General features: G+C 51.2%; 1 protein-coding gene and 1 pseudogene across 1 annotated transcript; both read right to left on the bottom strand.

Annotated features, from left to right (window-relative positions):
* Positions 1-7,005: 7,005 nt before the first annotated feature.
* Positions 7,006-9,466, bottom strand: LOC140597042 (uncharacterized). Its single transcript, XM_072745289.1, has 2 exons — positions 9,386-9,466; positions 7,006-7,902 (listed from the first exon to the last, which is right to left on the bottom strand). Exon 2 carries the CDS (start codon positions 7,828-7,830, stop codon positions 7,006-7,008), a length of 825 nt encoding a protein of 274 aa, XP_072601390.1. The 5' UTR covers positions 7,831-7,902; positions 9,386-9,466.
* Positions 9,467-10,448: 982 nt separating this feature from the next.
* LOC112929716 (cytochrome c oxidase subunit NDUFA4 pseudogene) lies at positions 10,449-10,886 on the bottom strand (annotated as a pseudogene).
* Between the last annotated feature and the right edge of the window lie 13,561 nt (positions 10,887-24,447).

The raw sequence follows: 24,447 nt of genomic DNA, 5'->3' as shown, positions 1-24,447 counted from the left end.
CCTTCCTCCTTCCTTCCTTCCTTCCTTCCTTCCTAGCTGCAGTGAATGGTTGGGTAGGTTGTTCACTGAACAAAAGTATGCAGCCAAGTAAGTGGGCCCTGCTTTGGGGCTATGTCTGCCCTGAGGGGTGACCTTTTGCTCATTTGAGTAAAGGCACTGTGTAGGCCAGCTGTGGACTTGTATTCATTTAATTATGAAATAAACACCTATTTTGTACAAAGGTTCCAAAGCCTCTGTGGGCAAACAGATGCTGGCAGGGTAGGGATATGTCCTTGGATGAGAATGTAGAACTAGAAAACTGGTATTAAAAGGGAGTGGAGATGGAGGAGAGGAAACTTGGAGGTGATGGGAAGAAGAGGAGGACACAGTCTAAGCAGGCAGTAAGTTAAAGTTCCTGTGGAGAGGGGGAGGACCCTACAGGCCTGGCAAGATAGAGCCCTGCCCATTTCTCCAGCCACACGCCTCCCCCCTTGTCCTACTGTCTTGTAGCTCCAAGATCATACCACCATAGGAGCCTTCCCACCTTCCCTGCCTTCTCAGGCTAGGTCATGTTCCCTGCTGCACTTCCCCACAACCTGCCTCCCCCAAGTTGCTCTTGCTACATTTTTACAATGACAATAATTTGGAAGATCATTCATTTAATATTCTGAGCATAGGGGGCACCTGGGTGGCTCAGTGGGTTAAGCGTCTGCTTCGGTTCAGGTCGTGATCTGGGAGTCCTGGGATGGAGCCTTACATCTGGGGAGCCTACTTCTCCCTCTCCCAGCTTGTGCTCCTTCTCTCTCTCTCTCTCAAATAAATTAATAAAAGAATTTTTAAACAGAATTCTTTTTTATTTTTTTATTTTTATTATTATTTTTAAATTTATGATAGTCACACAGAAAGAGAGAGAGAGAGAGGCAGAGACATAGGCAGAGGGAGAAGCAGGCTCCATGCACCGGGAGCCTGACGTGGGATTCGATCCCGGGGCCTCCAGGATTGCGCCCTGGGTCAAAGGCAGGCGCTAAACCGCTGCGCTACCCAGGGATCCCCAAATAAAGTAATAAAATCTTTTAAAAAATTATTATGAGGCATAATAAAGGCAGGGAGCATGATGGTCTGGTTTCTGTATTGTTCCCAACTACATCTCCTGTGAAGGGCACAGTGCCTGGCAGGGAGCTGGCACTTGGATGATTTCACTTGAATGAAAGAACAAGTTGGTTCAAGCATGGCATAAGATATAAATGTTCCCCCTTCTGGTTTGTACTCCAGGCAGATAAACTCCCCTTGCTGTCTGATTCACGCTGAATCGCATTTGGTTACTACCACAGTTCTGGGGAGTTGGCAAGTGAGTGTGTTTTATGACTGCCCTCCTCAAGACAGAGAAACTGAGGCCCCAGAGCGTGAAGCAGCTTGCCTAGATCACACACAGTCAATAGGAGGTAGAGCCAGGCTTCACATCCACATCTGTCAGACTCTAGAACTTTCTTGACCGCATCCATTTCTGCCTCCACCTGGGTTATTCTCAACTCTGCCTAGGCAGAAATGTGACATTTCTGAAAATAGCCTTGATTCGGTCCTTCTGCCCCTTCCAGATATCCTCCCCACCAACCCTTGTCATTCTCAATCACTTTCTTGCTGAACTCCCCACCTGGGGTCCCAGGCCCCAGGGCAGGGTTCCCACTCTGTACCTCATGGATCACCTGCCCTCTGAGATGCTCCTTCAAAAAGGGGTTCCCTGCTCAAGAAGTTTGGGAACGCTGTGCTCTTTCCTACCCTTTGGCCATCTCAAGGGATACCAACACAGGAAAGTTTCTGAGCAAGCCTCCAGCAAAATCGGCTTGCCCAACTCTACTTAATCCAGCATTCCTCAAGATACTTGAGAAAGGAGCCCATTTGTTTCTATGAAAAAATCTTTTAACATCCCACAAGACTGGGGTTTCTCATAACACACTTTGCAGATACTGCCGCAGAGCCTCGCTCCTGAGCTGACCATAAATGGTCTCTATAATTTGAATTTGTCACTCACGCACCCCCCCCCCCCCCCCGCTCTCCAGCCAGGCTGGAATTCTTATGGCCTGCGTACACCCCTCCTCACATTCCTACCCGCACACTCTTGCTTCAGCTATAGAAGACTTCTGTGCAAGGCCTGTAGCTGGTGCTCTGATCATTTCCCTTCCTTTGTTCCCGTACACACATGCATTTTACCCCATGTGCTCAGTGTTACGTGTACCATTTCATGTCTTGCTCCCCTTGCCTAACATTCTTCAGAAACACAGTTCCATGTGTCAGTCAACGCCAGGGCTACTTACAAATGTCTCTACGGCTCGGTGCCAGTCCCCAAACTATTTATTACCAGTCTGAGATGAGATAAGAAATGTTCGCAGAGTGTAGATCAACTGTATCGGTAAGCACTCTGGTTAGCTCAGCTGACCATTTTCTTCTTGCCATACTGGCTCCATATTGCAAGCAGTGCGCAGATATACATACTACATGGTCTTTTATTGCAAACGGTAACTGTTGGCGATTTGTGGGCCAGCTCCTTTGAACAGCACTCACACTGACTTTGTACATCATAGTTCTCATAGTCATTTGGTATAGTGCCCCCTAAACTCACCATACTTCGTCAGCCCTATCCTATTGTTGGATATTTGGGCTGTTTCCAGGTCGTTGTGATTAATAAAGCACTGCTGTGAACGGGTACACATGCATCTGTGTGTTTACTTCTGCAACTCCCTCAGTTTTTAAGGACCACGAATCCGAGGCCAGAAAGGTGGACGGTCATGAGCGGCAAAGGCCAGCCTCCCGCCCTGGCCTCCTGACCCCGGCCCCCTAATTCCTTCCTCCAGCCTGAAGGGCCCTTCCTACTGGGCAGATTTTCCGTCCCTTTCATGCTTTTCTTTGCTAGGTTATGAGGTTTCTGCAGTGTTCCCACATGTTGTCTTTTGGAGCTTGAGAGAAATCCTTTTGGAATGTCCTGTGCCTTCTCCCTCGAGTTCCCGGCTTTGTTCAATTGTTCACGATAAATTCCTGCCCTGCTGGGAGGGGCCCAGAGGCTGTTAAGTTTGCCAAAAATGGTGGTACCAACTCAGGCACAGCACATGTCTGAGGCTCTTTGCTTCTACTGAGATTTCAACCTAAAAGAGGGCAATGTGGATGCAGTTGGGGGTGAGGGGGTATCGCCCACCCCTGGTTTTCTGCTTCCTTTGTAGAGTAAGCAGAGTGAGTCGTGTGCAGACAGAAAGGACAACGAGGGGTAAGGTGGGCCTCAGGAATGAGCTGGGGGCTGGGGAGGGCTAGAGTGGGGAGAGTCAGGTTCATGAGGTTCAGAGACAGGAAAGGTGGGTGGGGGAGTGAGGGTTGGGAGCAGGACAGTGTGTCACTCCAACATGCGCCTTGGCAGTACACATGTATTTTCTGGAATCGTAGAATAGTGATATCAAAGTATCTGTTTGATAAAAGCGCTATGGTAGATTTTTAAAAAATATATACAAAAATCATTCTGATGTCACGCACCTATCCCCAGTGGTCCGCAACGATGCAGGGACCAGTGGATTGGACAATTGAGACACAGGTGACCTTTGAGGAAATTTCTCCCTTTGTTTCCTATTTCCCGGAAAGAGCATATTCCAGGTTAACACTGCCCTGTCTGGAACACTGGTGTTGAGGGGCAGCCCAAACCCCTGGAGTTAAACACCATTTTGTTTTGTCTAATTTACCGCATATTTTGGATACCAAGATTTACCTCTCTTTCTTTTGGAGTCCATTCAATAAACACTAAGAAAAGAAGCAATTTGGATAGAAAGGGCATTGGCTGAGGGTCAAGCCCCAGGTGGGAATCCCAGCTCTCCTCTGTACCAGCTGGAGGAGCTTGAGCATGTCACTTCTACTCTTTGAGTCTCAGTTTTCCCCTCTGCAAAATGGGGTACTAAAACCGAGACTCACAGGGAGCAGAGAGGGCTGAAAGCCCATATTTCAGGCCTTGGTGGCATGCCTGGAACACAGTGTGGGCACTCGGTAAATGATGAGGTACTTCTGCAGGCGTGAAGGACTTTCCCCGACCGCCCCCAGTAGTGGGGACACCTAGCTTCTTCTGTTTACAAGCTGGACAGCACACTAGGCTGTGGCATTGTTCTGTAGCCAGCACGCTGCTTCCTGTTTACACAGACCTTGCAGATGCATGGCTTGAACAGTGGACGTGGAGGACTTCCTGTGGCCTCTGCATGGCCATGCGGAACAGAGAGCCTTCTCTAGCGAAGAGCCTTATTTTCTCAGGACTTGAGCTGAGTGACTGGTGCAAGGGGTTTGTGAGCAGTGAGTATCCAAGAGCAGTTGGGCTAAATGCAGACATCCTGTCCCTTTCACGCTCAACCCAACCCCCCACCAATGGTCAAAGTTCATTTGAGCACCTACTATGTATTGGGCTCTGTAATGATATTTGCCATTCATTGGGCATCCACTGTGGACTTTTGCAGAGCATCTACTACTTGAAAGATGTTATAATCATGAAGATAGTTATTGAGCACCTACTGTGCGCATGACACTCTAGAATGACGCTGCCATTCAGTTTTGGAAGAGTCACTGTGTTGTATGCGGTGTAATCATCTTTATCATAATCACTTATGCCTAACCTCGATGTGCATCTCCTCCATACAATAAGGACAATAATACCTTCCTTGAAGGACTGATATGGGGATTAAATGAGTTGATATGTAGAAAGCGCTTAAAACAATGACTGGTGTATAGGGAAGAGCTTAATAAATGTTGGCCACCATCATGGATAATTATTAAACACCCATTGCATGCAAGACACTCTAATCATCAGACAATTGTAGTTATCATTGCTGAGCATCAATTGAGGACACGGCCCTATAATCAGTATTTATAACTGAGCCCCTGTTGTGGGCTAGGCACTGGGGAACTCAGGAACAGTGTCCTAGGCAAGGATCTTATGCTCTGATTAGGGGAAATTAAACTATTTGGGTGGTAGGCATCTCCAGGAGAGTCAGGGACAAATCCTATGCAAATACCGACCTAAAGCAGGAAGGGGATGGCTTTGAGCGGCCAGACAGAGGATTTGGGAATCAGGACACCCTCTCCTGAGTCGGGCCAAAATGGATTCTAATAAGCTGTATTCCTACAAGTGTTCACCTGGGGGATGGGTCACTGGAGAACCCACCAGACCCACCAGACAAAGGCCAAAGTCTTCTCTCTTGGGAGGGAAGGAATGCAAGAGACAAGGAAAGGAGTGTGCTACACTGCTGAGCTTTGGACCTAGAGAGGATATCCCAGGTTCTCCAGAGATGAAATACAAGTGAGGGTGAATTCAGTAAACTAAAATCCTATTCCCCCTTTTTTCCTCCTATCCTGAGACCTCCATGGTGAACTCCTGGCAGGGATATTCAGGCTTGCCACTTTCTCTTTTTGGCCATAGAGCTCAGCCAGAGCAGGCCACTCCCTCCAAGAGTCATGGAATCTTGTAGAACTGCAGGTTCTGCATTATTTCAAGGTCAGCCCCATTCCACACTCTGACCTGCCATTGGCCCTCATATTTCCAAGGAGACAGGAAAGCTCCACCAAGAAAAGGGCCTGGACCTGAAGTTCAGAGCCACACAGAAATGGCCTTGAGGGCTGAAATGGGAAGTTGGCTCAGGACTCAGGTGGCCTGAGTTCTCAAGGGTCAAGGGGGCGGGGGAGGGGTGGTGGTGGGGAGACACTCTTGATTCTTAGCCCAGGCCTGGCTTGGGACTAGGAGGATAGACTCAGAAATATCAGAGCCTGGGTCCCTTAGAGCCCATTAAAGCTACCCTACTCATTTACAGAAGTGGAAACAGGCCTAAGGGGGAGAAAGCGATGCACCCAAGGTCTCAGAGTCGACTAGTGGCACAGTGAGGCTGGAATCACAGTCTTTATGGTCCCTCAGCCAGCAGGATGGTAGAGAACTGGATGCCTTGTGGGTCCTGACTTCTCATCACCCAAATCAGGTCTCTGAAGGTATGGAACCCTCAGTGGCCCAGAGAACAGTTTCTCAGACATTTGCAGCAAGATACTTGGGACCTCCTCATTCTGACCCTCCTGGCCCTCATCCAGCCTGGATAGAACCATTCATTAGAGATTTCCCAGGAAGGGCAGTACCTCCAGTGGCAATGATCCCTGGTTGCCTCTCCCACTCGGCATCCTAAAGTTTTCCTCTACCTCCACCCTAAGCCTTGGTCATTAAAACCACATCTTTAAAAGAATATAAAGGGGCACCTGGGTGGCTCAATGGTTGAACATCTGCCTTTGGCTCAGATTGTGATCCTGGGGTCCTGGGATTGAGTCCCACATTGGGCTCCCAGCAGGGATCCTGCTTCTCCCTCTGCCTATGCCTCTGCCTCTCTCTGTGTCTCTCATGAATAAATAAATGAAATCTTAAAAAAATAATAAAAGAACATATAGAAAGCACTTAGAACAGCACCTGCCACATAGTAAGTGCTCTAGGAAGTTCTGCTATTACTATCATCATTATTATTTCTGCTCACGATGAACAGTGCAAAGTCAACATCAACAACAATCTCAAAATCAGAAGAGGATGAAGAGGGATTGGAAATGAATAGCTAGTCTATGTCTTCCCATGGGGAAACTCCCCGGTGACCCATTCAAGATATAAACCAGAGATTCCAAACCGAGGACTGTGTGCTTCACATTCCACCTGCAAGTATTTTTCTTGAGCCCACAGAGCACTATGACATTTTTGAATTTGTTGTTAGCATATAAAAATGAGATTCCTGGCTTCTCTTGAAAAAGCAACAACCCGTTGGAGAGCTGGGTTTAGACCAAGTATTTCCTCCCCACCCAGCCCGGCTCACCCATTAGCTTTTACCTTCCTGGCTCTGTAGGTCCTCGAGTTCATAACCCTCCTGTCGAAACCATTGCCCCCCCCCCCCCAAACCTCCCCAACAGAGTCTTGGAAGGAACATTTTGCCACAGACAATTTATTTTCTACACCTGCAGCTTGATGGACATGTACCCATTTCATGGTCGATGTTACCACCAGCTACAGGGTTTAGAGATGGGCTCGGGGGCTCTCCAGCCCGAGCGGATTGCTTCCCAGAGCTTAGGCAGGCGACCTAAGGAAAAGATCCCGTTGCCGAACAAGGGGAGCTCGGGCAGCTTCATCCCGGGCCTCTGCGGCAGCACAGGTGTGAGGCTCCGGCTCTGAAGCCGGTGCGGGTAACTGGTGCCGGCAGGCTCATCCGTATACTGCAGCGTGTTGATACCCCTGGGGGAAGGCACCATGCAGGTGTTGGTGTAGTTGTCAGAGGCAGCCGTGCTGGTGATGGGACTGGAGTAACTGCGGGGGAAGGAGTGGTCTGGGTGGTCCAGGTGGATGGAGTTGGCCGCGCGTTCCAGGTAGTTGGCTGCAAGCCTTGGCAGGCTCAGTGATGACTTGGGACCGTTGGTACAGAAGGCATTGGTGGATCTGTCAAGGTAGTTGATGCCTCTGATGAGTTGGTCCAGGAAGGTGGGGCTGCAGGGGCCCGAGGGACGTTCTGTACAGAGCAGGCAATGGGGGCTGCCGCGGCAAGAGGGCCTTCTGGCCACCTTGGGGTGGTTTGCGAGGTGGCTCGTCTCCACGTACTTGGAGTTGTAGGGGCGGCCCATGCAGATATTCCTCACGGGAAGTCTGGGGGAGCTGAGGCCCTCCGATTGCTCTAAGGGGCCACTGCAGTTACTGAAATCCGAGCCACTGGGGGTGCGGGGACGCTTGGGGCTATGGGGCCAGGCGGGAGTCTGGGCTGAGGAGGACAGGCTGTTGGGATGGCTCAAGCGGCTGCAAGCATTGGAACGGCTCCCTGGGCGTCCAGACATCGTCCCAGCTGGGCAGATGAGCTTCGTGGTGCCGACCTGCTCTGGGCTCACCCGGAGGCTGGCTACCTGGGCCTGGAGAAGACAGTTGGGTCGGCTCTCCATGACTCCCTGCCCTCTCCCTGCACACTTTCTCCGCATGTGCTCCCTCTGCCTCCCCAACACCATCCTCCTCCCTCTCCTCCTTCTCCTCCTAGGCCCAGGAATTTTCACACTGGAAAACAGACATCCTATTCTTCAGAAAGCAAGAGATGAGGAGGAAGGCAAGACCCTTAGAACAACTGAGGCCAGAGGACGACCCTTAGGGACAAGCGAGGCAGTCTCCTTGTTCCTTGAACTCACACCCATATCCTGAAATTCCCATTTGCCTTTTAAGTAAAGACTCCGGGAGACCACAAAATCCAAAGACTGAACCTCTAATGGGGAAATTCCAAGCACTGAGAGAGACCTTCTCTCCAGGTAATATTAAATAGCTAATCATCAACAACACAATGCACCTGATACTAAAAAAAAAAAAAAAAAAAAATGTGTCCTGGAAGTGATGTAACACTATATGCACTGTCGCCGCGCCTGGCACTTTGCTTGTGTCTTGCGTGTAATTGTTGCTATGAATCAAGGAGGTGGTCACTATTCTATTTCTGGTTGACAGATGGGGAAACTCAGTCTCAGAGAGATGATGTGACTTGCCTCAGATTCCACAGCTTATAAGTGGTGTGGCCAAGGTACTATCTTGGGTGTGTGTCTGATAACCCCTCAAAGACAAGGCTATGTTGGGGTGACTTCGGCCCCCCTCACAATCTCTTTAGGAAGAGTTCTCACCACATCTGCTCTGCCTGCTAGATGGGAGCACTAATGGGGAGAACCAGAGGGCAGGGGCACTTGCTAAACCCCAGCACTAAGTTGATCCTGACTTTAGGAATCCCAAATGAGGGGAGGGGGTAGTATGACAAGTCCACCAACGGGGCTGGAGTTGTAAGGTCACAGTCTTCCAGGATACGTGGTCTTGACCCTCTCTGGCAGTAGGGGGTCTCCTCATCCACTCCACAAGAGCAGGGGGCATTGGGATCCCTACTCGTTGTGATCTGGATGTAGGCACTTCACTGAGATTAAGGCCTGGCCAGGCCCAGAAGATGCTCAGTCCATGTACCCCCATCTCCTGTCTCAGCCTGTCTCCCCTCCTTGTCCCCCTGTCCCTCGGTTCCTTAATACTCCCCTACCCCCAACCAGGAGGAAGGCTCCACTCTCCCCCAAGACTGCCAGCTTGATGCTAATTTCCCACTTCTGCCCAGTGAGGACAGAGCAGTATCTGAGCCTGTCCCACCCAGGAAGCAGCTGCCTGCCCCTCTTCCAGCCCACGGCCCTCAGCTGCCGTTGTCTTTTGGGTCTGAATCGAGTGGAATGTACAGACCCTTGGCTCTTCCCTTTCAGGTCCAACCCCACCCCATCTCCTCCTCTGGAAATACAGGAGGTGGCTGAGGGCTGACCAGTACAGTGCCCGACCCCTCCCTCCCCGGCTGGCTGGGCCCCATCTGCCGCAAGGGCCCCCTCCCACGCTCACTGTGTCTTTAGGAGGTAGATGACTTAGCCCTCCTGTTGCTCTCCACTGGAGATACCTTCATGCCGCCACTCCAGACTGCTGGCCATGTCATAGAATCATGGAATCCTAGAGCTGGGAGGGGCCTCCAGAGGTCATCCTGGCCAGGCCCCTGCCTCAGGGCCAGCACCACATTAAGCCCTCCAGGACAGATGGGCCCTATTTTTAAAACGAGACTGGGGTGGATGTTTTCCTGCATGTCTTGTTGTTTTTCTAGTGTTTAATTATGCTGAGAGTCAAGAAGTTTTATGCTGGCCCTGATATAACTCCCATTGGCCATGGTCAGCATCAATCACTTCCCTTTTCCCACTGGCTCAGCAAACACTTATTGAGTCTCCCCAAAGTGCTAACCCTTGGAGTGACCCATTCTTGAGCATAACTGCTCTGTGTCTCCTGCCCGCTGAGGTCAGCGATCCAGCGTGGAGTATCTAGCACACGGCGGGCTCTGGCCAGAGCCTGAGGACTCCGGCCAGCAAATCTCAGGACCTCCATGGCCCTCACCCAGCCCTGGTCCCTTGGGGGCATCCAGTACATTTTTTGCCAAGAAAAGCCTCCCTCCATCCAGTCCTCTCAAATATTAAAAATACAGTTTTACTTTTTATTTTTGAAAAATCTTCAAACTTCCTGAGAACTCACAAGACAACAAATTCTGTAGTCTTTATCCAAATCCACAAATTATTAATGCTCTTGCCACGTTTATCACTGCATGTGCACACACACACACACACACACACACACACAACTATTATTTTGAGAGGACGTTACAGACAACACCATCTTTTACCCCTGAACACCTGGGCATGGATCTCCTACATGCTGAGTAGACAGGGACATTTTCTTTTTTCTTTTTTCAAGTTTTAGATATTTATTTATTTGTATAAACCCCAACACGATACATCAACATGATTTCTTTCTTTTTTTTTTTTTTTAATTTAAGACTTTATTTATTTATTTTCACAAGAGACACAGAGAGGCAGAGACATAGGCAGAGGGAGAAGCAGGCTCCTTGCGGGGAGCCCAGTGTGGGACTCCATCCCTGGACCCCGGGATCACACCCTGAGCCAAAGGCAGACACTCAACCACTGAACCACCCGGGCGTCTCCATCAACATGATTTCATGCATTAGAGGGGAAATACTTCCTGGATAAGTGGAAAATTGTGTGAATGATTCCTGGAGGACCTTCATTCTAAGTAGCTTTATAGTGAAACCTTTCATTTAGAAGTCTGGACCTTCTTTCTTTAGTTTGCTGTAATCTATCTTCACTGAGTAGAGCTTGTACTGATCATGGGGACCCAGTTTTTTCCAGGGTTCTGGGTAATTCTTCCTATCCTAACTGACCTCTGGATCGAACAATGCCAAGCCCAAGACGTACAGCACTGCTCCAGTACCTTCCACGCCAATAAATACAAAGAGGAGGATCGAGCTCGGATGCTTCATGGCCTGACCCAGGATCTGGCGTCACATGATTGTGCCAGGGGCCGCCGGTCCAAGAGAAGAACAGATCAAAGCTGGACACTAAGTAGTCCCTACACCAAGAATGAATGGACGTCTCGAACATGTTCTTATATCCCCATACTGCAGTGGCCAAATACAGGATGTTTGGCAGGGGTCGAGTACGACCATCTAATATACAGTCCACATTGACATTTCACCGATTGCCCCTGTGATGTTCCTCACGGCAACTCTTCATCCCACACCAGATCCAACCCAGGAGCACGCGTGGCCTTTGTCCTCAGGTGTCTTTGGTTTCCTTCACCCTTCCTTTGTCTTCCGTGACAGGGACACGTTTGAAGAGCATGGGCACATTGTTCTGGAGAGGGTTCTCCGGTCTGGGTTTAATCTGATGTTTCTGAGTGATCAGACCCAAGATCATCGAGTGCTGTAACATGGAAGCCTCAGCCTGGGCCCTCCACAGCCCACAGCCACTAAGGGTGAAAGAAAGTCCTTTCTGCTTGGGGTGGGGTGGTTATAGTTGCTGAAACGGGGAGCCAAGAGGAAGGATCAGAGGGCCCCCAAGAAGGAGGAAGAGTGGGGAGCTCGGTGGACCAGGGAAGCGGTGTCAACAGTTCCCTTGTAGGGCATCAGCCTGGCCTGGTTCTCCTCTGGCCTGGGGGCCGGGCAGGCAGGCAGGCAGCCAGCAAAGGGCTGGGCCTCTGCTGTCTGTCCTGAAGGTACCCAGGCATCGAGATCACTGGCCATTTCTGGCCTGGGCACTAAAAGCCTCTGGAAATAGCTCCAGGACAATTATTTTAGGAGGAATGTGCTATTCCTCCATCTTCCCAGAAAGCCAGGCTGTGTCTCAGAAGATCAAGACCGTCCCTCTCTGGCCTCCCCCAACTCCAGGGGCTCTCTAGGTATTCTGGGGGCCACAGAGGCCTCCAGAGCCAGAAGGGGCAAGGAGCCAAAAGTAGAGTCAAGGAGACTAAAAGCACTTTTCCCAGGTGGGGGTGGGGGTGGGGGAGAAGGGGAGGTTCTGTTCTTAGATCCTGAGCTCTCAGAGCCCAGTCTTGAGTCATGCCGGCTGGTTAGGGGCCAGCTGACCCCAAGCATGAAGACACATGAGGAGGAGGGTATGGGGAAGCTGCCTGCCCTACCCCGTGCCCAGCCCCATTCCCAAGAAACTGATATGCATGGTGTACCTGCTAGGTGCCAGCACCTTCTACCCTCCCATTTAATCCTCACAGCGCCCCTAAGAAGTGGTAGTTGGTTTTCCCAATAAGGTCACTGAGACACAGAAAGGGCAAGGGACTTACCAAGCTCACCCCACATTCAAAATTAAAACCCAGGGTTCTGGCTCTATGCAGAGGGGGCTACTCCTCTCACTCAGTGAGGACACAGTAAGTGACTCTGTGAACTGAGTGGCACTGGGAGCGGTCCAACCTGGAGACACAGGCTGGTGGGCAGCTTTAGCTCTGTCCCCCGCCAAACCCCATCCTCCACCACCCAGCGAGCCCAGCTGCCTCTCCCTCTCTAGCACTGTAGGGATGAATGCCAGAGTCTCAGAATGTTCTGGGTGGGTGCCCTACACAGTCTCCAGCCACAGAAGCCTCTACCCTTGCTCCACCGGGTCCAGCTCCAACAGTGGATCCTTAGGTCCATTGCCAAAGCCAGCTGGGCTTTGCTTCATCCCTTGCCCCTCCCTCTCCCCTCACCCCCCTGCATCCCACCCGGGCCATTCAACCTATCCCCTCCTGTCCCCCACCATGTCCATTGGGGGCCCCTTCTCTATCCTAGGCATAAGGAGTTTCCCGAGGGCATCTCATTCCTTCGGGCTCTCCCAGAATGGAGGGAACAGCCTCCTTCTCCAGAGACCTTAGGACCCTGCCCCATTACCCTATATACTGTTTATTAACCACCCCCCACCCCCACACCTGCCACTCAGCAGCTGCTCTTCTCCCCTGTGGCCTGAAATGGTGTTCCCATGTCCTTTCTGTCACATGGCTCCTGGAAGCGTCAAAGATAAGGAGCAAGCAGAGCTTGGCAGTCCCAAGCATGAGCTCAGCGGCTGCAAGCATGAGACCCCCACATCAGTCCAGGGGACAGCGAGAGCCAAGGGCCATGAAACTTTCTTGGCTGTCCCACCCTGCCTGAGGACTTCTGTGCCCGGCCTCAGGCAACTATTAGCAGTGTGACTCACCTGAGTTCTTACCTGGCATGGGACCAGCTTGCCTGCAGGAATGAAAATCTCTGCTGGGCTGGGTTCTGGCCCTCCCCGTAGCTACAACAGCCTTTCACCCTCCCAAGCACAGTGAGTCACACACCCTCATTCCCCCAACACTCTCAAGGATAAAGGCCCTCTGCTCACCAGCTGCCAAAACAGCCTTCCCCGAGCCCACATGTGGCAGGTACAAGCCGGGACAGATTTGAGCTCAGAAGCACTGGGGCAGGTGTGGCTTGGCAGGAGCCCCAGCCAACAAGAACTTCCCTCCTGCCAAGCCACCTTAGAGATTTGAGTAGAGTAGCCAAGGTGGGAGGGCACAGGGCTCCTGTCATCAGGAAATTCCCTCCAGGGGAGGTGGGGACGATGGGCATCCGTAGGTTTATCAACCACCTTGCTGGGAGAAGACATAGGAAGTAGACAGCAAGTAACTGGCTCATGCTGCGCCCTTGGGTGAGTGGTTTCACTTCTTCAAACCTCAGTCTGCCGGTCTGCAAAAGGGGCAAGGAAGGTACCCAGTGGACCCTGCAGACTGACTGTGTGAGAAATGCCCCCTCTGCTTGCAAGTACTGTGGAGCAGCAGGGGCATGCCGGAGTCAGCTCGTCCTGGCCCCTGAGAGCCAAGTTGCTCAATATTCTGGAATTTGATGAACAGGCTGCTAAACCCCAGGTAGCTTGAAATCAGCCATGGTGGGAATGTTCATATCGCAGGAATTGGCAGAGCAACAAATCAGGTGCATCTCTTTGTGTTTCTTTTCTGAGACCCAGTTCACCAGCATAGCATCGGCAGCTGTGCGACTGTGGCCAAGTGACTGAACCTTTGTGAACTTCTGTTTCCTTATCCATAAAACCATCATAATAATGGCCTGCGTGTATCTAGTCCTCACTGCGTCCCAGCTGCCGTATGTCTGTGTCACTTTCTGTGTCAACTTGGTTGGGTCACCTTGATGGGTGTGCCTGCGTGTCTGGTTAAACCTTATTTCTGGGTGTGTCTGTGAAGATGTTTCTGGAAGAGGGTAGTATTTGACTCGGTGGGCTGAGGAAAGCAGACCCCAGCGTGGGTCAGCATTACCCAACTCGCTGAAGGCCGGAATAGAACAAAAAGGTTGAATTTGTTCTCTGGAGGCCCTGAGTCTGGCCATCACCCCAACATCAGACCTCCTGGTCCTAGACCTCCAGACCTGGATTGACATCTACACAACTAGGTGTCTGGTTCTCAGTCCTTTGAACCACACCGCCTGCTTTCCTGGGCCTTAGCCTCATAATGCGTGAGCCAACACCTGACAATAAATGTCTTCATGTAGACAGACGATAGATAGATGATTGATTGATATGCACACGTATCTATAGACTGAATATACATCTGTATATACTAAAAGTTTGTGTTCCCTCAAAATTCCTCGGTTGAAACCTAGCCCCCAATGCAGTGGTTAAGGGGGGGGTTGGGGTCTTGGGGAGGTGAGCAGGTCATGAGAGTGGAGCCCTCCTGGAATTAGCACCTCAGAGAGCATCCCCATCCCTTCCTTCACGTGAGGACACAGCAAGAAAGTGCTTCTGTGCCCCAGGAAGCGGGCTCTTACCGGACACTGAGGCTGCCAACGCCTTGATCTTAGACTCCCAGGCTTCAGCACCGTGAGAAATAAAGGGGTGTTATTTCAAGGCCCCCCAGTCTGTGGCATTTTGGTATCACAACCTGAACCCAGGCTAAGACATCTCTCTATTTCTCACTGCTTCTGTTTCTCTGGAGAAGCTGCCTACTGTACGGCGCTAAGCGCTCTGGGCGCACGCACTCTTGTGTCACTCGTTCCAACCTTACGCGGTAGATATGACTAGCACCCCCATTTTTCAGATGAGACTCTGAAGGGCAGAGGTGAAGTAACGCACCTAAAGGAACACGGACAAGGTTAGGAACCCAAGCAGTCTGCCTGCCAATCGCAGTACCTACCATCGCTCGGGCTGTCACCGCTTTGTCATTTATGAAGCATCTACTGAGTGGAGACGCTGTGCTGAGCATTTTCCACATGTAACGGGTCCACCCCCAAGCCGTCCGGCCTTCTGGGGTTCCTTTTCCTTTATTTTTTTTAAAGATTTTATTTATTTGTTAATGAGAGACACAAACAGAGAGAGAGAGGCAGAGACACAGGCAGAGGGAGAAGCAGGCTCCACGCAGGGAGCCCGACGTGGGACTCGATCCTAGGTCTCCGAGATCACACCCTGGGCTGAAGGCAGACGCTCAACCACTGAGCCACCCAGGCTGCTCCTTTTCCTTAAGTAATCAAGTAAGGCAGCTCAGAGGTGCCTGGGTGGCTCAGTCCATTAAGCATCTGTTTTTCGGCTCAGGTCAGGATCTCAGGGTCCTGGGATCGAGCCCCACGTCGGGCTCCTTGATGAGCAGAGAACCTGCTTCTCCCTCTGTTCCCCGCCCCCCATTCATGCTCTCTCTCTCTCTCTCAAATGAATAAATAAGATCTTTTAAAAAATGAAAATAAAACAAATACAGCAGAGCAGCCCCGATGGCCTGGCGGTTTGGCGCCACCTTCGGCCCAGGGCGTGATCCTGGAGACCCAGGATAGAGTCCCACATCGGGCTCCCTGCATGGAGCCTGCTTCTCCCTCTGCCTGTGCCCCTGCCTCTCTCTCTCTGTGTCTCTCATGAATAAATAAATAATCTTAAAAAACAAAACAAAACACCCAGCAGCCCAAGCCTCCATTCCGTGTGCTGTGGGAAGTTCGGAACCTCGCCCACTTTTTCAGAGGAAGCCCAGGGGGCTGTTGAGGTCTCTCGTCCCCACTCACTCTGGGTCCCTGCTCCTGGACCAGTTCTCAGACCCCTCTTGCTGCCTCCCCTTCTGTGACTGTCGCCTTCTCTCGGGGGCACCCCCCTCCCTGCACCTGGCCACCATGACCAGGCCACCATGACCACTAGTCCCTCCTCGGCGGTGCCTCAAACCACCACAGACACGCGGCTATTGTACATGACAGACTTTCCCAAAGGCACAGGGTGACAGAGGGTGACAGAGGGGTGACAACGCCGCACAGGACGACAAGCAGCCCACCTGGAATAAGTGGAGATGACTCAGTTCATGTGTCTTGGCCTCCTCTCTCCTCAGGCTCAGGCCTCCCGCCATGAAGCTGGCAGGAGACCCTGCTCCATCTCGCCTCCTCCCCCTACCCCCATTCTGGGGCATCTCCCCCCTCAGGCTGTGCGTTGTGGGGTTGACATTTCCGGTTCTTGGCTGTACCCTGCAAAGCTACTGCCTAGATTCTCAGCGGAGGGGGGGTCACCTTCCATTTGAAGGGGTTTCCTCCTCCTGCCCCCACTGAGACGTGGGAAGCAGCTGCTGACAATTTCTCGCTTCCTGTAAATCTGCTTTAGATCACTTAGATCCTTTCAATTACAGAGTGAGGTAAAAGCCTTGTGTTCCCAGAGAACAACTTCCCAGGGAGAGTCTGGCTGGTACTGGCCCTACCAGCTGTAGGACCTCGGGCAGCTTCCTTCTCTTATCTGAGCCTCAAATTCCTCATCTGTAAACTGAAGATAATAAGAACACCTGCCCTACAAGGCTGATCCCTTGGTATGTTGTCAACTCTCAATAAATACTGGCTGTTCATTATTTGACAGATGAGGAAATTGGGTTCTAGGCCGGGCTATGTTATTAACTTGCTGCATGGCCCGGGCCTCCGTTTGCTCAACTGCAGAAGTCTCCAGAAGGGGCTGCTGAATGGCTATTCCAGACCCGCCGTTCTCATGAACCGTATCTGCGCCTCTTTACATCACGCACCCCGTGTAGCTCTTCAACTGGCGGCTCACTTGAATTCTTTACATACTAAATTGGTAACCATGAGTCGTGTTTTTCTGAGTTCTGCAAGACGTTCTAGCAAATTATCAACCCAAGGAGGGAGTGGTGGGATTTGTGTCTGAAGTGGGGACAGTCACATGGACAGAGCCCTTTAACTTGTGGGGTCTGACACTAGTACTGGATACACAGTGCCAGCATTGAATCAACTTGTTGGCAACTCAGCAGGTCTCAGAGAATTGGCTGGTGTCAGAAAACACCTCAGAGCTTCTGTTTCAAGAAGCTCTTACGTGGAGCCTGCAAAAGGAACATGTCCCAGGAAGCAAGGAGAGCAATTGATTCAGGCTGGGAGGGGAGGCGCCCGTGGTCACTGGGAACATGTGACAGAGCTTGATGCTGAATTTCTAAGGGGCGTGGTACTATTCTTTCTTTTTTTTTATTTTAATTTTTTTTTAAAGATTTTATTTATTTATTCATGAGAGAACAGAGAGAGAAAAAGAGAGAGAGAGAGAGAGAGAGAGGTAGAGACACAGGCAGAGGGAGAAGCAGGCTCCATGCAGGGTGCCTGATGCAGGACTTGATTCTGGGACTCCAGGATTACACCCTGGGCTGAAAGCTGGCATTTTAACTCCTGAGCCACCCAGGTGTCCCTCTTTTAATTTAAAAAAATATTTTATTTATTTGACACAGAGAGAGCACAAGCAGGGGGAGTGATGGAGGTAAAGGGAGAAGCAGACTCCCTGCTGAACAAGGATCCCCACCTGGGCCTCGATCCCAGGACCCAAATCATGACCTGAACCAAAGGTAACTGCTAAACCCACTGAGCCACCCAGGCGCCCTCCTTCTCCTCCTTCTCCTCCTTCTCCTCCTTCTCCTCCTTCTCCTCCTTCTCCTCCTTCTCCTCCTTCTCCTCCTTCTCCTCCTCCACCTCCTTCTCCTCCTTCTCCTCCTCCACCTCCTCCTCCTCCTCCTCCCCCTCTCCCTCCCTCTTCTTCTAAAATATTTTATTTTTGGGAATCCCTGGGTGGCTCAGCGGTTTAGCACCTGCCTTCAGCCGGGGGCGTGATCCTGGAGTCCCGGGATCGAGTCCCGCATTGGGCTCCCTGCATGGAGCCTGCTTCTCTCTCTGCCTGTGTCTCTGCCTCTCTCTGTGTGTGTCTCTCATGAACAAATAAACAAAATCTTAAAAATAAATAAAAGATTTTATTTTTAAGTAATCTCCATACATTGGGCTTAAACTCGCAACCCCTAGATCAAGAGTCACATGCTTTACCTACTGAGCCAGCCAGGTGCCTTTCCTGAAACTTTTTTGTATACCTGAAATATTTCACAATCATCAACTTGAAAAACAAATAAAACAAAAAGTGGAGGTGGGATGCAGTAGAAAGAGCTTACACCGAGTCTGGAGTCCTGGGCCTCAGTTTCCGTTATGTCATTGGGCCACTCTGTGACCTGAGCAAGTCACTGCCCTTCTCTGGGCCACATGGGCCAGTCTCCTTTACTTTGATCCAAACATGTATTGAGTGTCTATTTGGTGCTTATCTATTTATACCTCTGACATCCCAAGCAGACCCTGGGCCCCTGGAAGTTAGGGTCTGTCTCTCATCCCTGTCTCCCAGTGACCAGCATGGGCCCTAGTGCTTAGCAGGTTTTTGGAAAAAAGGGAGGTAGGGAAGGAGGGAGGGAGGGAGGGAGGGAGGAAGGAAGGAAGGAAGGAAGGAAGGAAGGAAGGAAGGAAGGAAGGAAGATGAAAGAATGCCAGGCCATGTCTCGGAATAGTTGGAACATCTCTGCCCCTGACAGGTATGGAGTCTGAGGCTGAGGTCCTGGTTGGGCACCCTGATGTGTCCTCAGGACTAGAGCTCACTTAGTGGCAATCCTCCTGCCTGTACCCTTGGGTTGCTTGTGCTTGGGGTGGGAAGTGGAGGAGGCTGTAGGAGCAGGAGGAGATCCAGTTCAGAGACCAGAAGGCCTCTCCCTCCTACTACAGAGACCCTACCAAGGCTGGCTTAGAGCTCTGACCTTTGACCCAACCAGGAGGGCACCAGGAAAGATTGGAAGGTGGGAAACCTCCCCTAGGTTGGCCTGGGCCTAAGCACCTACCAGGCATGGACCAAGCTCTGAGCCCAGTGGGCCAGAGCCCTCCTTCCTTGTCTAGCCCAGCAGAATTGAACTGCTCTGCCCCAGCTCCTTGGCACTTTTTTTTTTTTTTGTCCCTGAGATCACTGCCACCAGTTTAGTAAAAACCCAAGGAGCCTGCTTGACAGGGAGGGCAGCTGGGATCAGGAGACCTGGGTTCGATTCCCACCTCTGTCTCTCAGAGGCTAAGTAAGCGTGGACACTTTACCTTGCCTCCCTGAGCTCCTTCTTCATATTTCGTGCTCAGAGTTGTTGTGAAGATTGAAACAGAGAAGGTCTCATACCATATTCAAGAGCTCAAAAATAAGCTCGCAGATACAGTTGAAGTCACATGAAGACCTTGCCAACATTGCTCCTTCCCGTCTGGGAGGGTGCCACCATCCTGATCTCTGACTGATCATTGCTCTCCCCATTTATTCTGTTCCTACACGTTGCCATATGGCATATCATCGATTCGCATGCTTTCAAATGCTATATATATTATGGTGTACTGAATGCATTATTCTATAATTTGCTTTTTTATTCAATGAAATGCTTTTGAGATCTATCCATGTGGGCACATGTAGCTCCAGTTCAATCACTTTCACTCTTTAGTATTGCACTCTACAAATATACCACAATTCATCCACTCTCCTGTCAGGATACATTTAGGTTGTTTCCAGTTATATTTTATTTTGAGCAACACTGCCACAGATAACCTTGTACATGTTTAAAAAATGAATTAAGCAAAGATGAGTGTTTCAAGGAGCTCACATGCATTAACCAGTGGTGCTCACTATTCGTTTTGATGACCCAAGTCAAGTATTTTCTGAACCCAAGTCAAGACAAGAGGGCAGATCATTTGAGGTTGGGACTCTCTGGAATGCAAGAGTAATAATTGACACCTTCTTTCTGTTCAGTGCTTCCTATATGTCAAGCCCTGTGCTATGTGGGGTTTTTTGGTTTTATTTTGTTTTGTTTTGTTTTGCTGAAATGCTGACTAAAATCCTGGGAGAGAGTGACTGGTATTACCCTGGCTGAGGACATTGAGGTGTAGAGAGATTAGGTCTCCTGGCCAAGGTCACACAGCAATGGTTGAGCTTGAATTCAAACCAAACCTGGGTCTCTCTGACTTCACACATATTTTAACCAGACCAGAGAGGTCCCCCGTAGCATCTCCCAGAGCTGTGGGAGCAAAAAGGCAAGAAGAACAGACCCTCACTGAGGGTTCTGAGAGGCCTTCCTGGAGAAGGTGCCAACTCCAATTGGCCTGAAAAGATGGGGGGAACATTGTGGTGGGCAGCAATGGGGGACCTGTGGGAGAAGAGACATTTCAGACCAAAGCACCGAGGTAGGCAGGTCAGCACTATACCCCTTCACTCACCACCTTGACTCCCACCTTCTTTGCATGTCTGTCTCCCCCGAGTCTACCATCATCTGTCTGCTTTTCACCTTTCTTCCTGATTCTCCTTTCTTTACCTTTTTCTCTTGAGTCATCCTTTCTCTCTATTCTCCCAGTCATCCATCCATCCGTTTATTCATCTATTCATCTAACATGAAATAAGCACCAATGTCGGACCAGGACATTGGAGCCTGGGTGATGTGGTCCCTAGCATTGGTAGCAAGTGCATCCATCACACTCAGCTCAACTCCCATGAGGATCCCCTGAGACCTACCTTCTCCCTCAAACACACCCAGAGACAAACACACCCTTACACAAACCAAGGAACCTGCTAGGGAAAAAAAAAAAAAAAAAAAAAAAATCTGAACCACGATTGTGGCTCTTGGGCATCCCCTGCTGGTAATTTGAGAGATTACACCTTGGACTGGAGAATACCAAAGGGCCCCCTAGGAGGGGCTGCTGGGGCTCCCCTCACTTCTCTCCAGCAATTCTTCCTTAGGTGGGGCTCCTGAGGGTGGGCTTCTTATCAGAAATGTCTGATCTTTGCCCGGCCCAAGCCTAAGATCAGAGTAAGGAGCAGAGAGAGATTGTTATGAACGGACTGTTTCTGTCCCCCCCACAAATGTGTATGTTGAAAACCTAACCCCCAGTGTGAGGCTATTAGAAGGTGGAGCCTTTGAGAGGCCACGAGGTCATGAGGGTAGAGCTCTTAAAAATGGGACTGGTGCTCTTTTTTTTTTTAAGATTTTATTTATTCATGAGAGACACAGAGAAAAAGAGACAGAGACACTGGCAGAGGGAGAAGCAGGCTCCATGCAGGAAGCCTGACGTGGGACTCGACCCCGGGTCCCCAGGATCAGGTCCTGGGGTGAAGGCAGCGCCAAACCACTGAGCCACCCAGGCTGCCTGGGACTGGTGCTCTTATAAGAAGACACATGGCAGGGATCCCTGGGTGGCGCAGCGGTTTGGCGCCTGCCTTTGGCCCAGGGCGCGATCCTGGAGACCCGGGATCGAATCCCACATCGGGCTCCCGGTGCATGGAGCCTGCTTCTCCCTCTGCCTATGTCTCTGCTTCTCTCTCTCTCTGTGAAAAATAAAATAAAATAAAACCAAGTAAATAGTTTATATTTAAAAAAAAAAAAAAAAAAAGAAGACACATGGCAGCTTCCTGCCACGTGAGGCTGCGAGACGGCCGTCTGCACACTATGACACCGGATCTGCTGTCACCTTGATCTTGGACTCCCCAGCCTCCAGAACTCTGAGAAATAAACATTTGTTGTTGAAGCCACTGACTCTATGGTATTTTGTTACAGCATCTCAAGCCGATTACGGCCGGGATGTTTGTTTTAACATAGAGAAGGTGTCTACTCTCTAGCACGCACGTGAATCACGTATGTGTGTGCTCTGGTGTGTGCGGAGGTGGGGGGGGGGGTGTATGTGCTCAAATTCTGAGCACGTGCTTGCACACCATGCCCCAGGTGTGATGACGTTGTGTGCATGAGTAATCCAAACCCGTGCACACTTGGTGCTGTCTGGGGATGCAGGTAGGAAGACCCATGGGCAGGCTCCTCACATGTAGATGGGACGGACGGCTCTGAGGCATTGGCTCCCAGAGTTCCCTATGGGATCGGGCCTCAGTTGTCCACTACCACACCTTGTCTAGGCCTCCTTCCCTGTCGCACTTCCCTGCTCCCGACACGTGCTTCTCAGGATCACCTCCTCAATCAACTACCTACACCCACATTCTTATCTCACTCAAGACCTGCTCCGCTCCTGGGACAGCTGCAGAGGAGAGGCCAGTGCGCCGAGGCGGGCCAAGTGCAAGGCAGTAAGTGCCCGTGTCTGCTGTGTCATCGCTGTGCCACTGAGTTAACCGACTGGTCCCACCCCCACCACCCATTCTGGTTAGGTGAGAAGAGCCTTACATTTAAGTCATTTTGATTGATTGATTGATTGACTGAAGGGGGAGGGGCAGAGACAGAGGGAGAGAGAAGCCTAAACAGGCTCCACACCCAGCACAGCCTGATGCAGGGCTCGATCTCATGACCCTGAGATCCCGACCTGCACTGAAACCAAGAGTCGGATGCTTAACCGACTGAGCGACCATCTGCTGCTTGTGGCTGGAAGCCTTCTGAGAATATGTTCTCTTCAGGGGTGTATTCCATGGAAGGGCGGGCGGGCAACCAGGTGAGGACGAGCCCAGCGGGTGCGGCCCTGCCGAGTGCATGTGTGTGCACATGTGGTGGCTGCATCTGCACACCATATGCACCGAGCCAGTGCCTGCCCTGTGCAGGTCCCTGTGTCGTGGCTGTGTATCTGGGACACTGAATTGGGTCGCCTGGCATACTTGTGCATGTCCTGTGTGGTTCTCCCGTGAGTCTCAGGCTTCGTCTTTCTTGAGCACTTCCCTTGTCCTTGGCCATCTGCTTACCCACGGCCGCCATCCTGGTTACCCGGACAACCTCTGCAGCACCCCAGCGAGGCTCTCAGAAGGCATTCTTGTTCTTTAGACTATTTTCCACTCAGCAGTCGGGAAGACCTAGTTTGAAAGCATACATTAGGTCATGTTCTCTCATTGAAAACTCTTCAAGGGCCCCTGGGGCTCCGAGGTGCCTGCCCTACAGAGGCCTCCAGTCCCACCTCTCTCCTCCCCTTCCATGGAAGCTCTGGCCTTGGGTTTATTTCTCAGCATTGAGGTTGGGGGGGGGGGGTTGCAGGGAGGAGGGAACTGACTCCTATGGGCTGGATTTCCCAGGTACCATGACAGCTGGTCTCCAGCTGCATTCAGCCAATGGGTTGGAGGCACTGGTGGGAGGCAGGAAGGCTGGAGGAAGAGAAAAACGAGGCTAGTGTCTCCCTACACCTCCTCCATGGCTCCCACTGGACGGGCCTGGGCGGGGCCCCACTTTTGCTTGTTGCTCTGGCTCCTGCCCTCCTGCCAACAGCACCCCCTTCCTCTATCCCTCCATCCCGGGAGTAGCTCAGCTAGTCTCTGGGTTCCTCCACCTTTCCTGCTGGCTTCTCAGCACTTCCGTCCCCTGGGGAGCCAATTCCCTGAATTAAATTGAGATTCCTGTTTTCTGGCTTGGCACTGACAGTCATGTGACATCCAGCCCCAGGAGGCAGCCAGCAGCGGGGGGGGTCGGGCGGAGCCACCGAAACCCCCTGCTCACCTGGCCTCTGGACTTGAAGTCAAGTCCTGGGAGAGGGGACCTGTCCTCACTGTTTCCCTTAGGCGGGGTTTCTTGCCGCTCACATCTGAAAACGTTTGTGGTATTTGGTGCCAGAGACCTGTAGCTGCCCCCAATACCCATACTTCCTTTCTTTTATGATACCAGACGTTCTCCTTGCGCAGAGGGCATTTCCAGGCTCCTGGGTAGCCCAGGGGAGGCCAGGAGCTGATTTCTGACCTCGGTCAGAAGAGATGTATGCAGATTCCAGGTTGGGTGTTTAAAGATAAAGCACATGCTTGCCCTTCCCTTTCGCTGTCTGGAATGTGGGTGTAGGCTAGGAGCCTTGCACGCTGTGTGAGTCTCCGGGGGCCACTCACTGGGCTGCTTCAGCAACAGGAATGTATCCTCAGAGCTCTGGCTTCTGGGAGCCTGAAACCAAAATGTCAGTGGGGTTGGTTCCTTCTGAGGCTGTGATGGCAGGAGCTGTTCCAGGTCCTTCTCCCTGGCTTGTCGATGGCTGTCTTCCCTCTGTGTCTGTCTCTGTGTCCAAATTGCCCTTTTATAAGGATAAGCCATATTGGAGTAGGGCCCACCCAAATGACCTCATTTTAGCTAATTGCATCTACAACGACCTTATGTCCAAATAAGGTCACATTCTGAGGGCCAGGAGTTAGGACTTCCACATCGGAATCTGGGGGGGACAGGGCTGAACCCATAACAAATGCCTTGCAGATGAGGGCACGCTCTAGGAGCCTCGAGATGGAAAGAGCAGATGCTTCACAGAGCGAGGCTGCAATGCCAGCTTGGACTTTGCGGTTAGAGGGGAATCCACTCCTACCTTCGTTTATGCACCGCTATTAAGGGGTCTCTGTTGCATT

The sequence above is a fragment of the Vulpes vulpes genome, chromosome 2, assembly GCF_048418805.1.
Source record: "Vulpes vulpes isolate BD-2025 chromosome 2, VulVul3, whole genome shotgun sequence".
NCBI lineage: Eukaryota > Metazoa > Chordata > Mammalia > Carnivora > Canidae > Vulpes > Vulpes vulpes.
The sequence above is the reverse complement of the archived record's forward strand: the minus strand, read 5'-3'. Positions and strand labels throughout refer to the sequence as shown.